This window comes from Nannospalax galili, unplaced genomic scaffold (genome assembly GCF_000622305.1).
Source record: "Nannospalax galili isolate Female #2095 unplaced genomic scaffold, S.galili_v1.0 scaffold765, whole genome shotgun sequence".
Taxonomy (NCBI): domain Eukaryota; kingdom Metazoa; phylum Chordata; class Mammalia; order Rodentia; family Spalacidae; genus Nannospalax; species Nannospalax galili.
In genome coordinates this window covers 66357-81460 of record NW_008352647.1, presented here as the reverse complement: position 1 = coordinate 81460, position 15104 = coordinate 66357, and the positions used below count along the sequence as shown (strand labels likewise).

The window sequence follows — 15104 nt, the reverse complement described above, 5'->3', positions numbered from 1 at the left end:
CAGGGACCCACGCAGGCTATGTGTGATGCAGGTCCAGATGCCAAGGCCAGGGCTGGGATTTCTAGGTGCTGGGTCAGGAAGCTGAGCAGTGGAGGTGGGGAAAACCTGAACAAAATTCTTGGTTATGAAATCTCAGTGGATGAGGCCACTCCACAGTCAGCTTCCCTGGCCACCAGGCCCCACTGGGGGTTCTGTGGCTAGCAGGCAATAGTTGGTATGGGGGCACTGCAAGAAGCAGTGCTAGGTCCCAGGAAGTTTGAAGGCAGCATGAGAGCAGTTTGTGGGGTCTGGGCCGGTTTGGAGGGGTGGCTCTGGGTAGAGGCATCGAGACACCAACATGTTCCCTATGGAACCCTCTGCACCCAATCTGTGCAAAGGGGCAAGGGGTGGCCTGTGTCTTTCACCCTTTGCAACTGCCCAGTTCTGGTACAGTCAGATTCTCTGCAGGCAGAAAACCCCCAGGGTCACCCATCCCCCAACTCCCAGACTCTGTGGATGGGGTCTTTTTTTCCCCCCAATTTATTTTTATTCTTAATTATGTGCATATTTGTATGTCTATGTGTGGGTGTGTGCACATGGGTGCAGGTGCCCATGGAAACCTGATGTCAGATTTGCCAGGAGCTGCAATTACAGGCAGTTTTGAGTGGCCATGTGAGTGCTTGGAATTAACACTGGATACTCTGGAAGGGCAGTACATGCGCTTAACTGCTCAGTAATCTCTCTAGTACATGTGGACAGGATCTTAAAGCTACATGCCCCTGTCAGCATAGGTCATGTGCTTTTCCCTTAAAATTAGCTTAGTTTTAAGCATTTCATAAAACTACAAAACCAGAGTGAAAATCCACAGAGATAAACAGACCCTTCTGGAAAAGTGTGACCTAAGAGTTCCTGCACATCAACAGACCTGTAGCCTGTAACCAAAAGCACACACAAAGTTATTAGATAAGAATCTCCTTAAAATTTAATTGACTAAATGTATTACATTCAATATTCCATGGGCTTCTTGTGGACAAAGGGTAGGCATAAATACGAACAACCTCTGGGCCTCCCTCCCTAGCTGACGCAGATCAAACACGCAGCGAGGGACATGGGTACACTTTCATATTTACATCTCACTTTTACTTTACAATTCAGTGGCAGAAATATTTACAGAAAATACAATAGGAAAAAGATCCTGTCTTGGCAATATACCGAAATTCATACAAATTGTCTATGTTTTCAAGCAAATAATGATGCTGCTTAGTTTTCAGCTACAACTGCCAAGCCCTTCAGAGAATGATACCTTGGTCACGGTGGGAGATGAGGACTTGGAATTTGATTTGCTTCAACAAACAGGTATTGGGCGCCTACTATATGCAAGGCACTGTGGAATCCCAAATGACACCTTTCCCTCACCACTGAAAAGCAGAGCACCTGAAGGGCACGGGTTGATGTGAGAAAACCCTTAGAGTGCACAGCTTTGCCAGCGGTGAGCCCAGTGATGCCACTGTCCCTCCAATCTGTGCCCTCAGGAAGAGAGGCTGTCAAGGAACGCTGGAAACAGACCAGTGGACACCAATGATCACCACGAAAACACACCTGTCTTTTCAGATCTGGCCTCAACAGGCCCTAAATGCTAAGGAACTGTTGCCAACCGTCTTCAAGGATAGTTATCACCATCTAGGCCAGCTCGGCTCAAGGCTGACTCTCTGTGGGGGCAAACTCCACTTTCCAATAGAATAACCTCTAGAAGACTCCCCTCTGTAGAGGTCAGTCTGCATAGGCTGCTGCTTTGGTGGCTTGAGATTGCCCTACTACCTGTGGTCACAGATACTGCCACGGCCAGTCAAAACTGCAGGTATTTCATGTTTACATGTGAATCCAGAGTGAGCTGCCCTAAAATTGAGGAGCTGGAAGAGGAGGGAGGTGTTCATGTACACACACCTGTGTATGGCTAGGGAGGGCTGTCCTACCACGTAATTTTTTTTTCAAAGGGTCAAAGGCTTGGAGAGGGTCTTAGGAGGAAACTCTAGACAAAAGAGGTGATTGCACTCAGGGTTGATGAGGTGATGAGCCCTCTGACCCCAGTGCTCCCAGCCGCAGCAGCAAAGCACCTCTCCAAAGCTTCAGAAGGGAGCAGGAGCGGCCACCAGCCTAGTCTTTGGGTCCTCTTTGAGAGCACCTGGGGCATCCAGTATAGCAACAAAACTGTTTAAGCCACAGTCCAAACTGGTCCCAACTTCTCTCCAAAGATTTTGAACCTGTGCTGGCAAATTTACCAGGTGAACTAAGATTACTGTTAGGTGCTAAATATGTTCCTCTGACATTATTCTATTCAAAGTGACCTTAACACAGGCTGGAGGGTGAACTCAGTGAAGAGGATTCCAGCCCACACCCTGGAAGGCCCAAGGGTTCCTGCCACACTCCTCTGTTGGGCAGAAGGCGCGGCACACAGAGGGAACCAGCGCCTGTTGAGGTATGCACACCCCGGTTCTGTAGGCTAAGCCTGGGACTCCTTCCCTGGGAGACCACTACAAGTCCCAAATCTCAAACTGCATTTGTCATGGTTGTTCTCTTCCAGAGAATTACAAAGAGCTGTCAGAAATTAGAGCCAACAGAAGGGTCAGGAAGCCCACCCCAAGACACACACTCCAGGTATTTTTTGATATCCACTTAAACTATATCCAAACCAGAAGATTTCCTGAAGAATCACACCAGGGAAATCCATCTTTCTTAGTTCTCTGCAGCCTGTGGAATGTTGTAAGTTACACATTTGTTTATAGATTCTGTGTTCACATCAATCACACAGAATAAGAGCCCATCCCTAGGAGTATCAATCTGGAAGTCCCTTGAAAGTCCTTCAGTTTCACTTATTCTTGTTGAGTTAATAAAATATTTGTAGGGCAGAACTCATTTTTACCCCCACACTATCACCTAGAAACAGTTTATTGCCCAGCTCAAAAAGAAATCAAAGATTGAACACTGTTATGCCCTGAATGGAAGTTGGACTCCCGGAAGGAAGAGGACCACAAGGACAGGAAGACAAGGAGGTTGCTGGACCTGAGCTGAAAACAAACACGAAGAAAAGGGGCTGCAAGCATCAGACCAGGGTGCTACACCTATGCTTCTTGCTCAGAGATGGCAGAACACGCACTTCTGGAATGGAGGCACCTGACAGAGCAGCAGGTCCAACACTACCCCAGCTCCCTCAGAAAACCACTAAAACCTAGAAGCAAACAGACCAGTGGAGCCCTGATCTACAAACAACAGAGCCCAGGGGATGTGCCCTGTTCAACTCTGATCACCCCTCTTTGGACTTCAAATGTCACTTATTTTCTAAGAGAAAAGACTAAAGAAGAAAAACATAAAAATAGGTGTAGACTAAGTACTGTAACGGGAACCCTTCTAAAATGGTTTGGGTCTGGCCACCTCCAAAGTTTTGTCCCTGGCAGAAAAGTAGCAGCAAAGTAACAGAAACATTTCTAAAGCCCTGGCAGGGATCTGCTGTGCCTTCAGCTGGCTAAGACCACAAAGCATACCAACAGCAACCACCCAAGGAGGTAGCCTGGCACCTGTCAATTACTGCTCCGCTCTCTACAAGGGAGCTGAGTGAGTAGCAGCTACTTCCTGAACCATGAATTAGAATCCTTCATTAACTACTGCAGTTTCCTGCTTGGTCCTGAAATAAGAAAGGATGGATGAAACCAAATAATTTTCAACCCTGTTGCAAACTTGTATTTCTTGGTATTTAATCAAAGAGCCATAAATGCTTAGCTTATCATCATGTCACCAAATGGGACAGTAATGGAGAAAGGAGGCATCACTGCTGGTCTTACAGCCTCAACCCCACAAACATCACTGGTATGCCCACTGGAGAACAGGGCTGTGCCTCTCTTTTCCAACTGTCTGCTTTGATGAGGCCCTGTGATATCTCCCGGGTGATGAGAGGGACATGTTGCTTAAGCACGGAGAGAAAACAGGAAATATTTTAATGTTCTTATCTGAGCAAACCCCGTTTTCATCCTTCCCTTTTGTCAATGTGATGGGATGACAACTGGATGGACATGTGAGGAGAAAGCCACAGCTTCTTCCCTTCTTCATGTTGTCAAGTCAAGCCTTCAAAAGTCTTGGAAGATTCTGAGACAGATTTTAATTTTGAATACAACCTCCTAAAAAGCGAGGTATAAAACTACCTTCAGCTGCTAATTTGCAAATTTGTTGATACTACCAATGCATGTGTTTAACTGAGATGCATAAAAGTCTTTCTCCTCAAAAGGCTTATATTTAACTAAAATTGTCACTTTTAAAAGAAAGTTTATGGCTAGAATGTTTCTTGTCATTACCAGGAGTATGGTTGTGTCTGGGAGCCCATCCCACTGGAGAGAGGGAGGTCTTCTAGCCAGTGGGTTTCCATGTTTCTTCTATTCTGGTGGTTAAACAGTAAGCTCTGTAGTAATTTGTTTCTATGTTTACAGTGATCACCTATCAAACTGTCTTGCTTTGATATTAGAGTCCACACAGTAGATTGAACTGTCTGGACAAACAGCGCCCTAAGAATTGCAGCTCTTGAGTCCAACCTCCTGGAAAAGTGCAGTATAAAACTCTGGTTCCAGCTGCTTATTCCGGTATTTGTTGACAATGTCGGTGATTTTCTGTTTCCGACGGACATGTGGTGGACTGTAGGAATCACTCTCCAGTCTCTTTCTTCTACAAATGTTTATTACAGTTTGCCTCACCAGAAAGCCTTGAAAACAGAGGTTAGAATAACTGTCAGTAAGCAGTCAGTTATATAAATTGTGTTCAGGGGCCCTGTTCTCTAAACTGTCTCATTGCAGTTATATAGCTTCCCATCCCCAGAGCCAGACAGAGCACCAAGACAAAACTTCTGAAAGACACACCAACACGGAGAACCAGAGCCTGAGTCTGCTCTGACAACTTACTCCTGCTCTAGATTATAAACAGCTGTTTCCCTCTTCTAAACTTGGGAGTTAGTAAAGTTCCATTTGTATTTACTAGATTAAAGAGTTCAAAAGAGATCAAAACACAAACTGCGCCCCTTTTCTTAAAAGGGGAGTAGCGTTTTCTACATGTGAGAACTATTAAGAAATAACAACATTTCTTATTTTACTTATTTTTGGTTTATAAAATGTTGAGAAGACAAGGCACTGGCTAGCCCGTGTTCCAGTAACTAACCTCCCACCCACGCTCATGCAGGGAACCCGATTTCAGCTCAGTGGGTTATACACACAAGATATGAAAAGAGGGTGGAGACTTGTTGGCAGAAGAGTTTCAATGGGAGAAGGGCAGATGAGACAGGGCAAGATGGGGTGAAAAGGACTAAAATTCATTAAATACACATGTGAGACTGTCAAAGAATAAATACATTCATTAAAATTTAAAGAAAAAAGTAAAGAAACCAAGCAGGCCCATAGCACATCTAAAGACCTTACCAAGCGCTCTCCGGCTGACGATCATCCCATCAACAAGAGGGATAACCATGTTAAATTTTCCAGTGGTTCCTTGGATTTTTATCCTGAACAATCCAGTGTTTAAAGGGTGGATGAAGATGACTGGGACTTCTTTTTCAAGAGTTGTAGATCTTAGAAAAGAGAAGTCGTTTTAGGTCAGACACACAAAGAGCTAAGTCCATTTTATGCAGCATAAGACCATACGAAGCAGGGCTGGCACACGCCTTTAGTCCCAGTACTTGGGAGGCAGAGGAAGGTGGATCTCTTGTGAATTCAAGGCCACCCTGGTCTACCTAGCAAGTTTCAGGCTAGCTGGGGCTACAGGGAGACCCTGTCTCAAAAATCCAAAACCAAACCAAAACAAACATACCAAGGGGTCCTGTGTCAGACTTCAGCAAAGGTCTGAGCTGAGCCAGTGTGCTCAGAAACCTCTTCCTGGGAACCTGTACTGCTAGCTCTAACCCCTGGCCCTAAGCACTCATTCCTGGGGTTGGGCTTTCTAAGTTAACAAAAGAGTCTGAAAACCTACTCTTAGAAAACCATTTGGGAGATGGGGTAGAAAGGCCAAACAAATCTATAGTAGAGGGCTAAAACTCAACTGTCAACTACAGGACTTCTGCTTAGCTCCCCTGTTTTAGGACAGAAGCGTGGCCGTTAAAGAGTGTGCGGCAGAACCCACAGTAGAAGCAGGAACAGCTAAACACACTGTGGGAATTACAGATATAAATTATTTTTTTCAGAAGACGGGCTGGGACAAATCTGGAGAACAGCATGCTACGTGAAATAAGCCAGGTATAAAAGCAAAAATTCATGAGCCAGGCATGCTGGTGCATGCCTTTAATCCCACCACTTGGGAGGCAGAGGCAGAGGCAAAGGCAGGCGGATCTCTGTGAGTTCAAGGCCAGCCTCCTGGTCTACATAGTGAGTTCCAGGACAGCTGGGGCTACAGGGAGACCCTGTCTCAAAAAGACCAAAAAAAAAAAAAAAAAAGGAAAAATTCTACGTGAGACCATATATATATATGAAGTCAGAGTAGAATAGGCCTAGAACTCATTATACTGACCAGGTTGGCCTTGAACTCACAGAGATCTACCTGGTTCTGCCTCCCAAGTGCTGGGACTAAAGGCATGCGCCACCATGCCTGGCTCGTTTTTATTTTTTTTATGTGTATGATTGTTTTGCCTGCATGCATGTAAGTACACCACATACGTGCAATGCTCACAGAGGCCAGAAGAGGGTGATGGATCCCTGGAACTGGAGTTACAGATGGTTGTTAGCTGACATGTAGATGCCAGGAATCAAACCTGGGTCCTCTGCAAGAACAGCAAGTGTTCTTAACCGCTGAGCCATCTCTCCAGCCTTTTTATTTTTTAAAGAGGATTTTACTCTCTTACAAATTTTTGTTTTTCCCAGGCATGCCTTTAATCCCAGCACTCTGGAGGCAGAGGCAGGCAGATCTCCATGAGTTCAAGGCCAGCCTGGTCTACAGTGTGAGTTCCAGGACAGCTGGGGCTACAGGAACACCCTGTCTCAAAAAGACCCCCCCAAAATTTGTTTTTATTTATGTTTATGTGTATGTGCCATATGGGTACATGTACCCAGGCATGCATGTGTGCCTATGGAGGCCAAAAGATGGAATTGGAGCCTTTGGAGCTGGAGTAACAGGTGGTTGTGGGCTGCCTGATATGGGTGATGGGAATGGACTTCTGGTCCTCTGGAAGAGCAATAAGCACTCTTAATGGCTGATCCATCTCTCAAGGCCCCTTAAAAAGTTGTATCTGCTCATTTAGTGTCTGTGCCACAAGCATGCACATGGAGGTTGGAGACCAATTTTCAGGAGTTCAGTTCTCTCCTTGTACCATTTGGGTCCCAGGGATTGAACTCAGGTCATCAGGCTTGGTCGTAAGTTCCCTTTCCTGCTGAATCATCTCACCTGCCTTTTCTTTGATTCCTTTTGTTTATTTATTTTTTGGTCTTTTTGAGACAGGAAACTCACTATATAGACCAGGCTGGCCTTGAACTCACAGTGATCCACCTGTCTCTGCCTCCCGAGTGTTGGGGACTGCTTTTATTTTTTTTAAAGATTTATTTATCTTTTTTTTTTCTTTTTTTGTATTTTTGAGGCAGGGTCTCTCTGTAGCCCCAGCTGGCCTGGAACTCACTATGTAGACAAGGCTGGCCTCAAACTTACAGAGATCCACCTGCCTCTGCCTCCCAAGTGCTGGGACTACAGCTGTGCGCCACCACACCCAGCTATTTTATTATCTTTAACTTAAGTGTATTTGTGTCTGTCATGTGTGTACACGTGCCCATGGAGGTCAGAGGAAAGCAATGGCTCTTCTGAAGTTGAAGTTGCATGTAGTTATGAGTCACCTGGTGTGGGTGCTGGGAACGAAACTTGGGTCCTCTAGAAAATGAGCATCTAAGCCACCTCTCCAGCCCCTTCTTTTTCCTCCTCTTTGATTAGTTTTTTTCTTTTTCAAAATTTTAATTTGCTTATTTTTATTTTATGTGTATGAGTGTTATGCCTGCATGTGTGTAAATGCACCTACATTATGCAGTACCCAGAGGTCAGAACAGGGCATTGGATCCCCTGGAACTGGAGTTATGGACAGTTGTTAGCCACCATGTAGGTGCTGGGATCTGAACCCATGTCTTTTGCAAGAACAGCCACTATTCTTAACTGCTGAGCCATCTCTCCAGCCTCCATCATTATAATTCTTTAAAAAAAATTTTTTTACCTGTTTTTTTAAACCTTTTTTTCCTTTGTCTTTTTTGAGACAGGGTCTCCTCGTAGCCCCAGCTGTCCTGGAACTCATATGTAGACCAGGCTGGCCTCGAACTCACAAAGATCCACCTGCCTATGCCTCCCAAGTGCTGGGATTAAAGGCATGCACCACCACGCCCAGCTAAACCTTTTTTTTATTATTTTTATTTTATGTGTATAAGTGTATTGTCTGCATATCTGTAAGTGCCTGTGGAGGACAGAAGAGGTTGTTGGATCCCCTGGAAGTGGAGTTATGGACAGTTGTTAGCTGCCATGAGGGTACTGGGATATGAAACCAGGTCTTCTACAAAAACAATCAGTGCTCTTAACTGCTGAACCATCTCTCCAGCTCCTACCTATTTTTATTTTATATATATGTTTGTGTTGCCTGCATGTATGCAATTCCTGGAGGTCAGAAGAGGGGTTTAGATCCCCTGGAAATGGAATTATAGACAGCTGTTAGCTTCCGCATGGGTGCTGGGAACTGAACCCAAGTCCTCTGTTAAGAGCAGCCAGTGCTCTTAACTGCTGAGCATCTCTCCAGCTCCTTTTTATTTCTTTATTACGTGTGCTCAACAGAAAAAAAAAACCAGACACGCTGGTAAATTTCAAGCAAATAAAAATGAACCTTAGAGAAGTGCTGCTGTTCGCAGTGGTTTCTACACCAGTGCTGATCTCTGCCATCAGATCTGAGAGGGGAAAGTTTTCTGAAAGAAAAAGAAAAAAAACAACATTACAGGTAACAGCTAATTAATTTCCTAACCTGTTTACACAGGCAGGAACGAATACTACAATCTTAATGATTCTCCAGATAAAAACAATTCTCTTCTACAACATATTTAGCTACCAAAGTCCCTCTGAAGCAGAGGGTTTTCAGTCTGTGGCAGTGAGGGCTGGTGAACACTTCCTACAAACTGGGATGGTCAGAATTCTAGGCAGTTTTGTTGCTCTTATGTTGCTTACATAAAAATCTTAAAAAATTACAAATGGCCGAACTTTTAAGAACACATGAATCAAGCCAGGCATGGTGGTACACGCCTTTAATCCCAACACTCGGGAGGCAGAGGCAGGCGGATCACTGTGAGTTCAAGGCCAGTCTGGTCTACATAGTGAGTTCCAGGGAGACCCTGTCTCAAAAAGACCGAAAGAAAAAGAAAAGACCATGTGAATCTACTAAAGAAACTGGACAATTTGTGTACATGGTGAGTGAACTGAATTAAGTACTTTTCCTGTCCAGAGATCCTGGGATCCTGGGATCACTGAAACATTAACTGGGAGACCATCATGAACAGCTAAGAGCTTTGTATCCACTAAGTCTATCAAATACAACTGGGAAATATGTGCCACAAGTATACCCAATTAACAGGCTTCATGACACTGAGTGGAGAGGTTGGGACGCAATCCCAGGCTTCTGAACTCCCAGCCTCTACTCTCGCCCTTTTCAGTCATTTAGCAAGCCACCATCATCTCAATCATCTTATTTATGGAACACCTGTCCGTATACAGTACCTATATCATCATAGCGTTCCACCCAGACGACAGATACTCTCGTCTCAGGTCCAAGGGGAGGAACAGGACGACCCTGAGGCAGCTTCTTCATTCTAGAACTGGGACTGAGCTATGGGAAAAGTAGAGAAGAAAAGAATAAGCTTGATCAAACTACCCAGTCAGATATTTATCAAGATGTCTAGTGAGCTAAGTATCATGTGACAAAAGTCACTTCAGGTAAAAAGTGAAATACATTTGCCAAAAACCTCTTCTTTGGTATCTCGGTTTAGAAGCTTAACCTATAAAGAAGAAATGAAGGTTTAAAATTATCAAAGGATGGGCTGGTAAGCACCATCTTGTCAAAGAAGCTATCTTTTCTCAATGTGCATTTTTGGTACCACTAACCAAAAACCACGTGGCTGTAACTCCATGGGTTTACGGCTGGGTCTTCTACTCCAGTCCACTGATCTATACATCTGCTTTTGTGCCAGTACCATGCTGTTTTTGATATTATGGCTCTGCAACATAATTTGATTGGGTGGATTTTTTTTTTTTTTTTGAGATGGTCTCTCTGTAATCCCAGGTGGCTTAGAAATCACTATGTAGACCAGGCTGGCCTTGGACTCATAGAGATCAGCCCGCCTCTGCCTCCCAAGTGCTGGGATTAAAGGTGTGGGCTCCCACACCAGATGAATTTTAAGATTTTTTTTTTTTTTGGTTCCACAAAGAGTGGTGTTGAAATTTCAATGGAGACTGCAATGAATCTGTAGGTTGCTTTTGGTAAAACAGCCATTCTTCACGATATTAATTATTCCAATCCATGAGAATGGGAGCTCTTGAGGTCTCTTCTGTCTTCTAGTGTCATTTTCAATTTCATTTTAAAGTAATTTTTTAAATGTAGCCCTGGCTGGCTTGGAACTTTATATATAGACCAGGTTGGCCTCCTGCTTCGTTACCTCTGCCTTCCAAATGCTGGAATTAAAGGTGTAGGTCACCACCAAACACAGTCCTTTCTTAAGTGGTTGGTTTTGTTTTTTTGAGACAAGTTCTTATTTTTAAGTTTTTACTGTAGAGGTCTTTCATTTCCTTGATTAGAGTTATTCTAAGGTATTTTACTGAGGAAATTGTGACAAGGATCCTTTCCCTGATCTCTTCTTTGTATGTTTGCTATTGGTACATAAGAAGGCTACTGATTTTATGTGTTAATTTTGTATTCTGCCATTTTGCTCAAAGTGTTTATCAGTTTTTTATTTTTTTATTATTATTTTTTTTAATATTATTTTTATTTTATGTGTATGCATGTATTGCCTGCATGTATGTAAGCGCACCCGTGTCATGCAATGCCCGCAGAGGACCGAAGAGGTTGTCGGATCCCCTGGAACTGGAGTTACAGACAGTTGTTAATGGCCATGTGGGTGCTGGGATTCGAACCCAGGTCTTCTGCAAGAACAAACAGTGTTCTTAACTGCTGAGCCTTCTCTCCAGCCCCAGTGATTATCAGTTTTAAGAGTTTTCTAGATCTCCTATATATAAGATCATTTCACTTGCAACAAGGGTTTGATTTCTTTCTTTCCTATTTGTGCCCTTTTATTTGCTTCTTTGTTCCAGCTAAGACTTCTAGCACTTCACTGAATAAGAGTGGAGAAAGTGGACACTCTGGTCTTGTTCCTGATTTTCATGGAAATGATTCAAAATGTCCCCCACTTAGTATGTTGGCTATAGATTCCACACACATAGCCTTTATTATGTTGAGAATTATTCCTTCTATTGCTAGTTTTTCCAGGGTTTTTATCACAAAGTGATTCAGATTTTGTCAGAAGCCTTTTCTGAATCTACTGAGATGACCACATGATTTCTGTCCTTGAGTCAGTTTATATGATATATTAATTTCCTGTTTTGTGTATGTAGAACCATTTCTAATGATCTTTGATTTGGGTGTGCAGGTATTTTGTCAAGAATGTTTGCTTCTTTGTTCATCAGGGAGATGTCTGTGATCGGTGTATACGTCTTCATCTGGTCTTGGTATCAGAGTAATACTGGTTTCATAAAGACTTTGGAAGTGTTCCTTTCCTGTTTTATAGCTGAGAAGCACTGATGTTAGTTCTTTTTTAAAGCCTCGTAGAATTCAGCAGTAAATCCAACTGGGCCTGGACCTTTGTTAGGAGAGATTTTTTTAATTTTTATTATTTTATTTTATCTGTATCAGTGTATTGCCTGCTTGTGTCTAAGTGCACCTGTGCCATGCAATACCCTCAGAGGATGTTGGATTCCTTTGAAACTGAAGTTACAGATGGTTTTTGGCTGCCATGTGGGTGCTGGGAATCGAACCCAGGTTCTCTGTAAGAGCAGTAAGTGCTCTTAACCACTGAGTCACCTCTCCAACCCAATTATGACAGTTTTTGCTGTGTGTGGTAGTCTAGCTTGGCAAAACCTGAAATATATTATTCCAGGCTCTTGTGGCTTTAAAAAATTCCTGTTGCGAAATCTCTACTTATTCTGATGGGCCTACCTCTATACATGACTTTGTGTTTCTCTCTTGATGCTTTCAATCTATTTTCTTTGTGTGTGTATATGTGCACATTTTATTTGTGTGCATATGGGTGGAGGCCAAGAGGACAGCCTTGGGTGTTGTTCTTCTGCACTATCCACTGAGTGCTAGAGGTGGGGACTCATATTGACCTACAAATCACAAAGTAGGTTAGGCTGGCATGCTAGTTAGCCCCCAAGGGCCGTGTGTCTCTGCTTGTCTCTCCTGTATGGGGTTAACAAGTGCATACCACCACTCCTGGTTTTTTTATCTGGGGTCTGGGGATCACTCAGGTCCTCTTTGCCACTACTTTTGATTCTGACTGAGCTATCTTCCCGGCCCAATACATTTTCTTTATTCTGTAGATTTAGTGATTCAAATATAATACGATGAGGGGAGGTTCTTTGCTAATCTAGTCTGGTGTTAGGTATTAATGGAGGAATAAATATGAAAGGGAGACCAAACTAAAGGGAATATAGAGTACGAAAGTAATCTGTAATCTGGGCCCCTTTTTTTAAAAGACAGGGTCTCAGGCTGGAGAGATGGCTCAGTGGTTAAGAACAATGGCTGTTCTTGCAGAAGACCTGGGTTCGAATCCCAGCATCCATATGGCAGCTAACAACTGTCCGTAACTCCAGTTCCAGGGGATCCGACGGCTTCTTCTGTCTTCTGAGGGCATTACACGACATGGGTGCACTTACCTACATGTAGGCAATACACACATACACATAAAAATAATAAAGTATTAAAAAAAAGATTTAATTAAAAAAAAAAAAAGACAGGGTCTCATGAAGTCCAGGATGACCTCAACCTCACTCAATAGCTAAGGACAACCTTTAACTCCTAATTCTCTTTGCTTCCCCCATACAGACAGGATTGCAGTCATGTGCCACTAATGCCTAGCTCACCCAATTGGCTTTAAGTTTCTTTGCAAGGCTAACAGGACTCTGTGGAGCTCCTTTATCAAACTGGCACTCTGAGTTACACCCCCTGCATGGTATGTAGCAGAGCTATATTTGTGCTAATAACCTAAACACAGCTCTTATGTACAGAGGCAGAATCCCTACTTAAGCTAAAATTTAAAATTAAGGTTGCTTTGTGGCTAGAGATAGGGCTCAGTGGTTAAGAGCACTTTTGGAGGTCTCAGGTTTGGTTCCCAGCACCCACATGATGGCATCTCACAACCATCTGTAAATTAGTTCCTTGAGATTGGACACACTCTTTCTGGCTTCCACGGGCACCAGGCACACAGCAGTATACAGAGATATATGTAGACAAAACATCCATATACGTAAATATAAAAATAAAAACTGCTTTATTAGTGAAATGGCAAAACTGACTCCATTTTGTTCCAGCTGACTTCTGCCTTACCCTATGTTTCTGCCCCCCTGCTCTAACTGCAGCCAGCCAGCCATGAAGGCTGCACCTGTAGTTTCAGGGGGTACATTCTTTCTACAATGTAAGAAATTTCTAACTAGCCTGCTGGCACGTCCAGTCAGCACGCCCTCCCACCCAGCTGTACCTATATCTCTAAGGAGTCCATTGTCTCACAATTCTGAGAAGCTTGTTCCACCTAAACAAAATTTTTTGTAAACTGGAAATCTCTTTATTAACTGGCCTGCTCCTGGTCTGGTGTAACTGTGGTGATCTAATGTAACTATGGTTATTGGCTTTGCTCCTGGCATACCATAATTGTGGTTTTAAGCTTTATAAACCCCATTTTGCCTTTCCTCAGGGTTGAGAGTTCTTTTGGGCCTTAGACTCCTCTCTGACCACCAGCTAATAAAGGATTCTTTTTCTTTTTTTCTTTTTCAGACAGGGTCTTTCTGTAGCTCCAGGTGGCCTGGAACTCGCTATGTAGACCAGGCCTGCCTGTACCTCCCTCATGCCTGGACCTTAAAAAAAATATTTTATTTATTATTTTTATACTATGTATATGAGTATATTGCCTGCATGCATGGCATAGAATGCCCATCGAGGTTGCAAGAGGGTGTTGAATTCCCTGGAACTGGAGTTACAGATGGTTGTTAACTGTCATATGAGTGCTGGGAACCGAACCTGGGTTCAGTAGCCCAATGGCTCTTAACCACTGAGCCATTTCTCCAGCCCCGCAAGGTGGCTTTTAATATGCTGAGATGCAGCCCAAGATTAAGATTGAGAGGGCTCCCCCTCACCTTTTTTTTTTGTCTTTTTGAGACAGTGTCTTCCTATAGCCCCAGTTGACCTGGAACTCTCTAGGTAGACTAGGTTGGCCTTGAACTCACAGAGATTGGCCTGCCTCTGCCTTCCTGAGTGCTGGGACTAAAACAGGCTCCCGTGATTAGGTCAGGCTTCTGTACATCACCTACATTTGATAAACAAGGTAATTTTTTTTTTCCTTGGGTATTTTTGAGACAGGGTCTCCCCTGGACTAGAACTCACTATGTAGACCAGACTGGCCTTGAACTCACTGGCCTTGAACTCACCTGCCTCTGCCACCCCTGCTGGGATTAAAGGCATATGTCACCATGCCTGGCTAAGCATGGTAATTTTAATTACATCCACAAAATCCCTTTGCCATAAAATACAACAAAATTATGGGCTATGCCATTATATTTACAAGTTCTATCATATATAGGGAAGAACATTATACAAAGGCAAATGCCACTTGAGGACATCTTCGAATCTTGGTTAACACATTGGCATTTTTTTTCCTGCAATCTTGCTAAGCTCACTTAATAGTTCTAGTGGAATTAAAAAATGGTTCCTTTGGGCTGGAGAGATGGCTCAGTGGTTAAGAACACTGGTTGTTCTTGCAGGAGACCCGGGTTCGAATCCTAGCACCCACATGGCAGCTAACAACTGTCTGTAACTCCAGTTCCAGGGGATTTTATAG

The 15104-nt window shown here is 43.5% G+C and overlaps 1 protein-coding gene across 1 annotated transcript in view; it reads right to left on the bottom strand.

Annotated features, from left to right (window-relative positions):
• Positions 1-1094: 1094 nt before the first annotated feature.
• Positions 1095-15104, bottom strand: part of Ralgapb (Ral GTPase activating protein non-catalytic beta subunit) — a gene marked incomplete at its 5' end in the record, with an annotated part of 76371 nt that continues 62361 nt past the window's right edge. Inside the window, 4 exon segments of the mRNA XM_029554319.1 lie at positions 1095-4723; positions 5430-5578; positions 8843-8921; positions 9724-9832. Of these exon segments, the coding sequence (XP_029410179.1) occupies positions 4530-4723; positions 5430-5578; positions 8843-8921; positions 9724-9832 (531 nt within the window).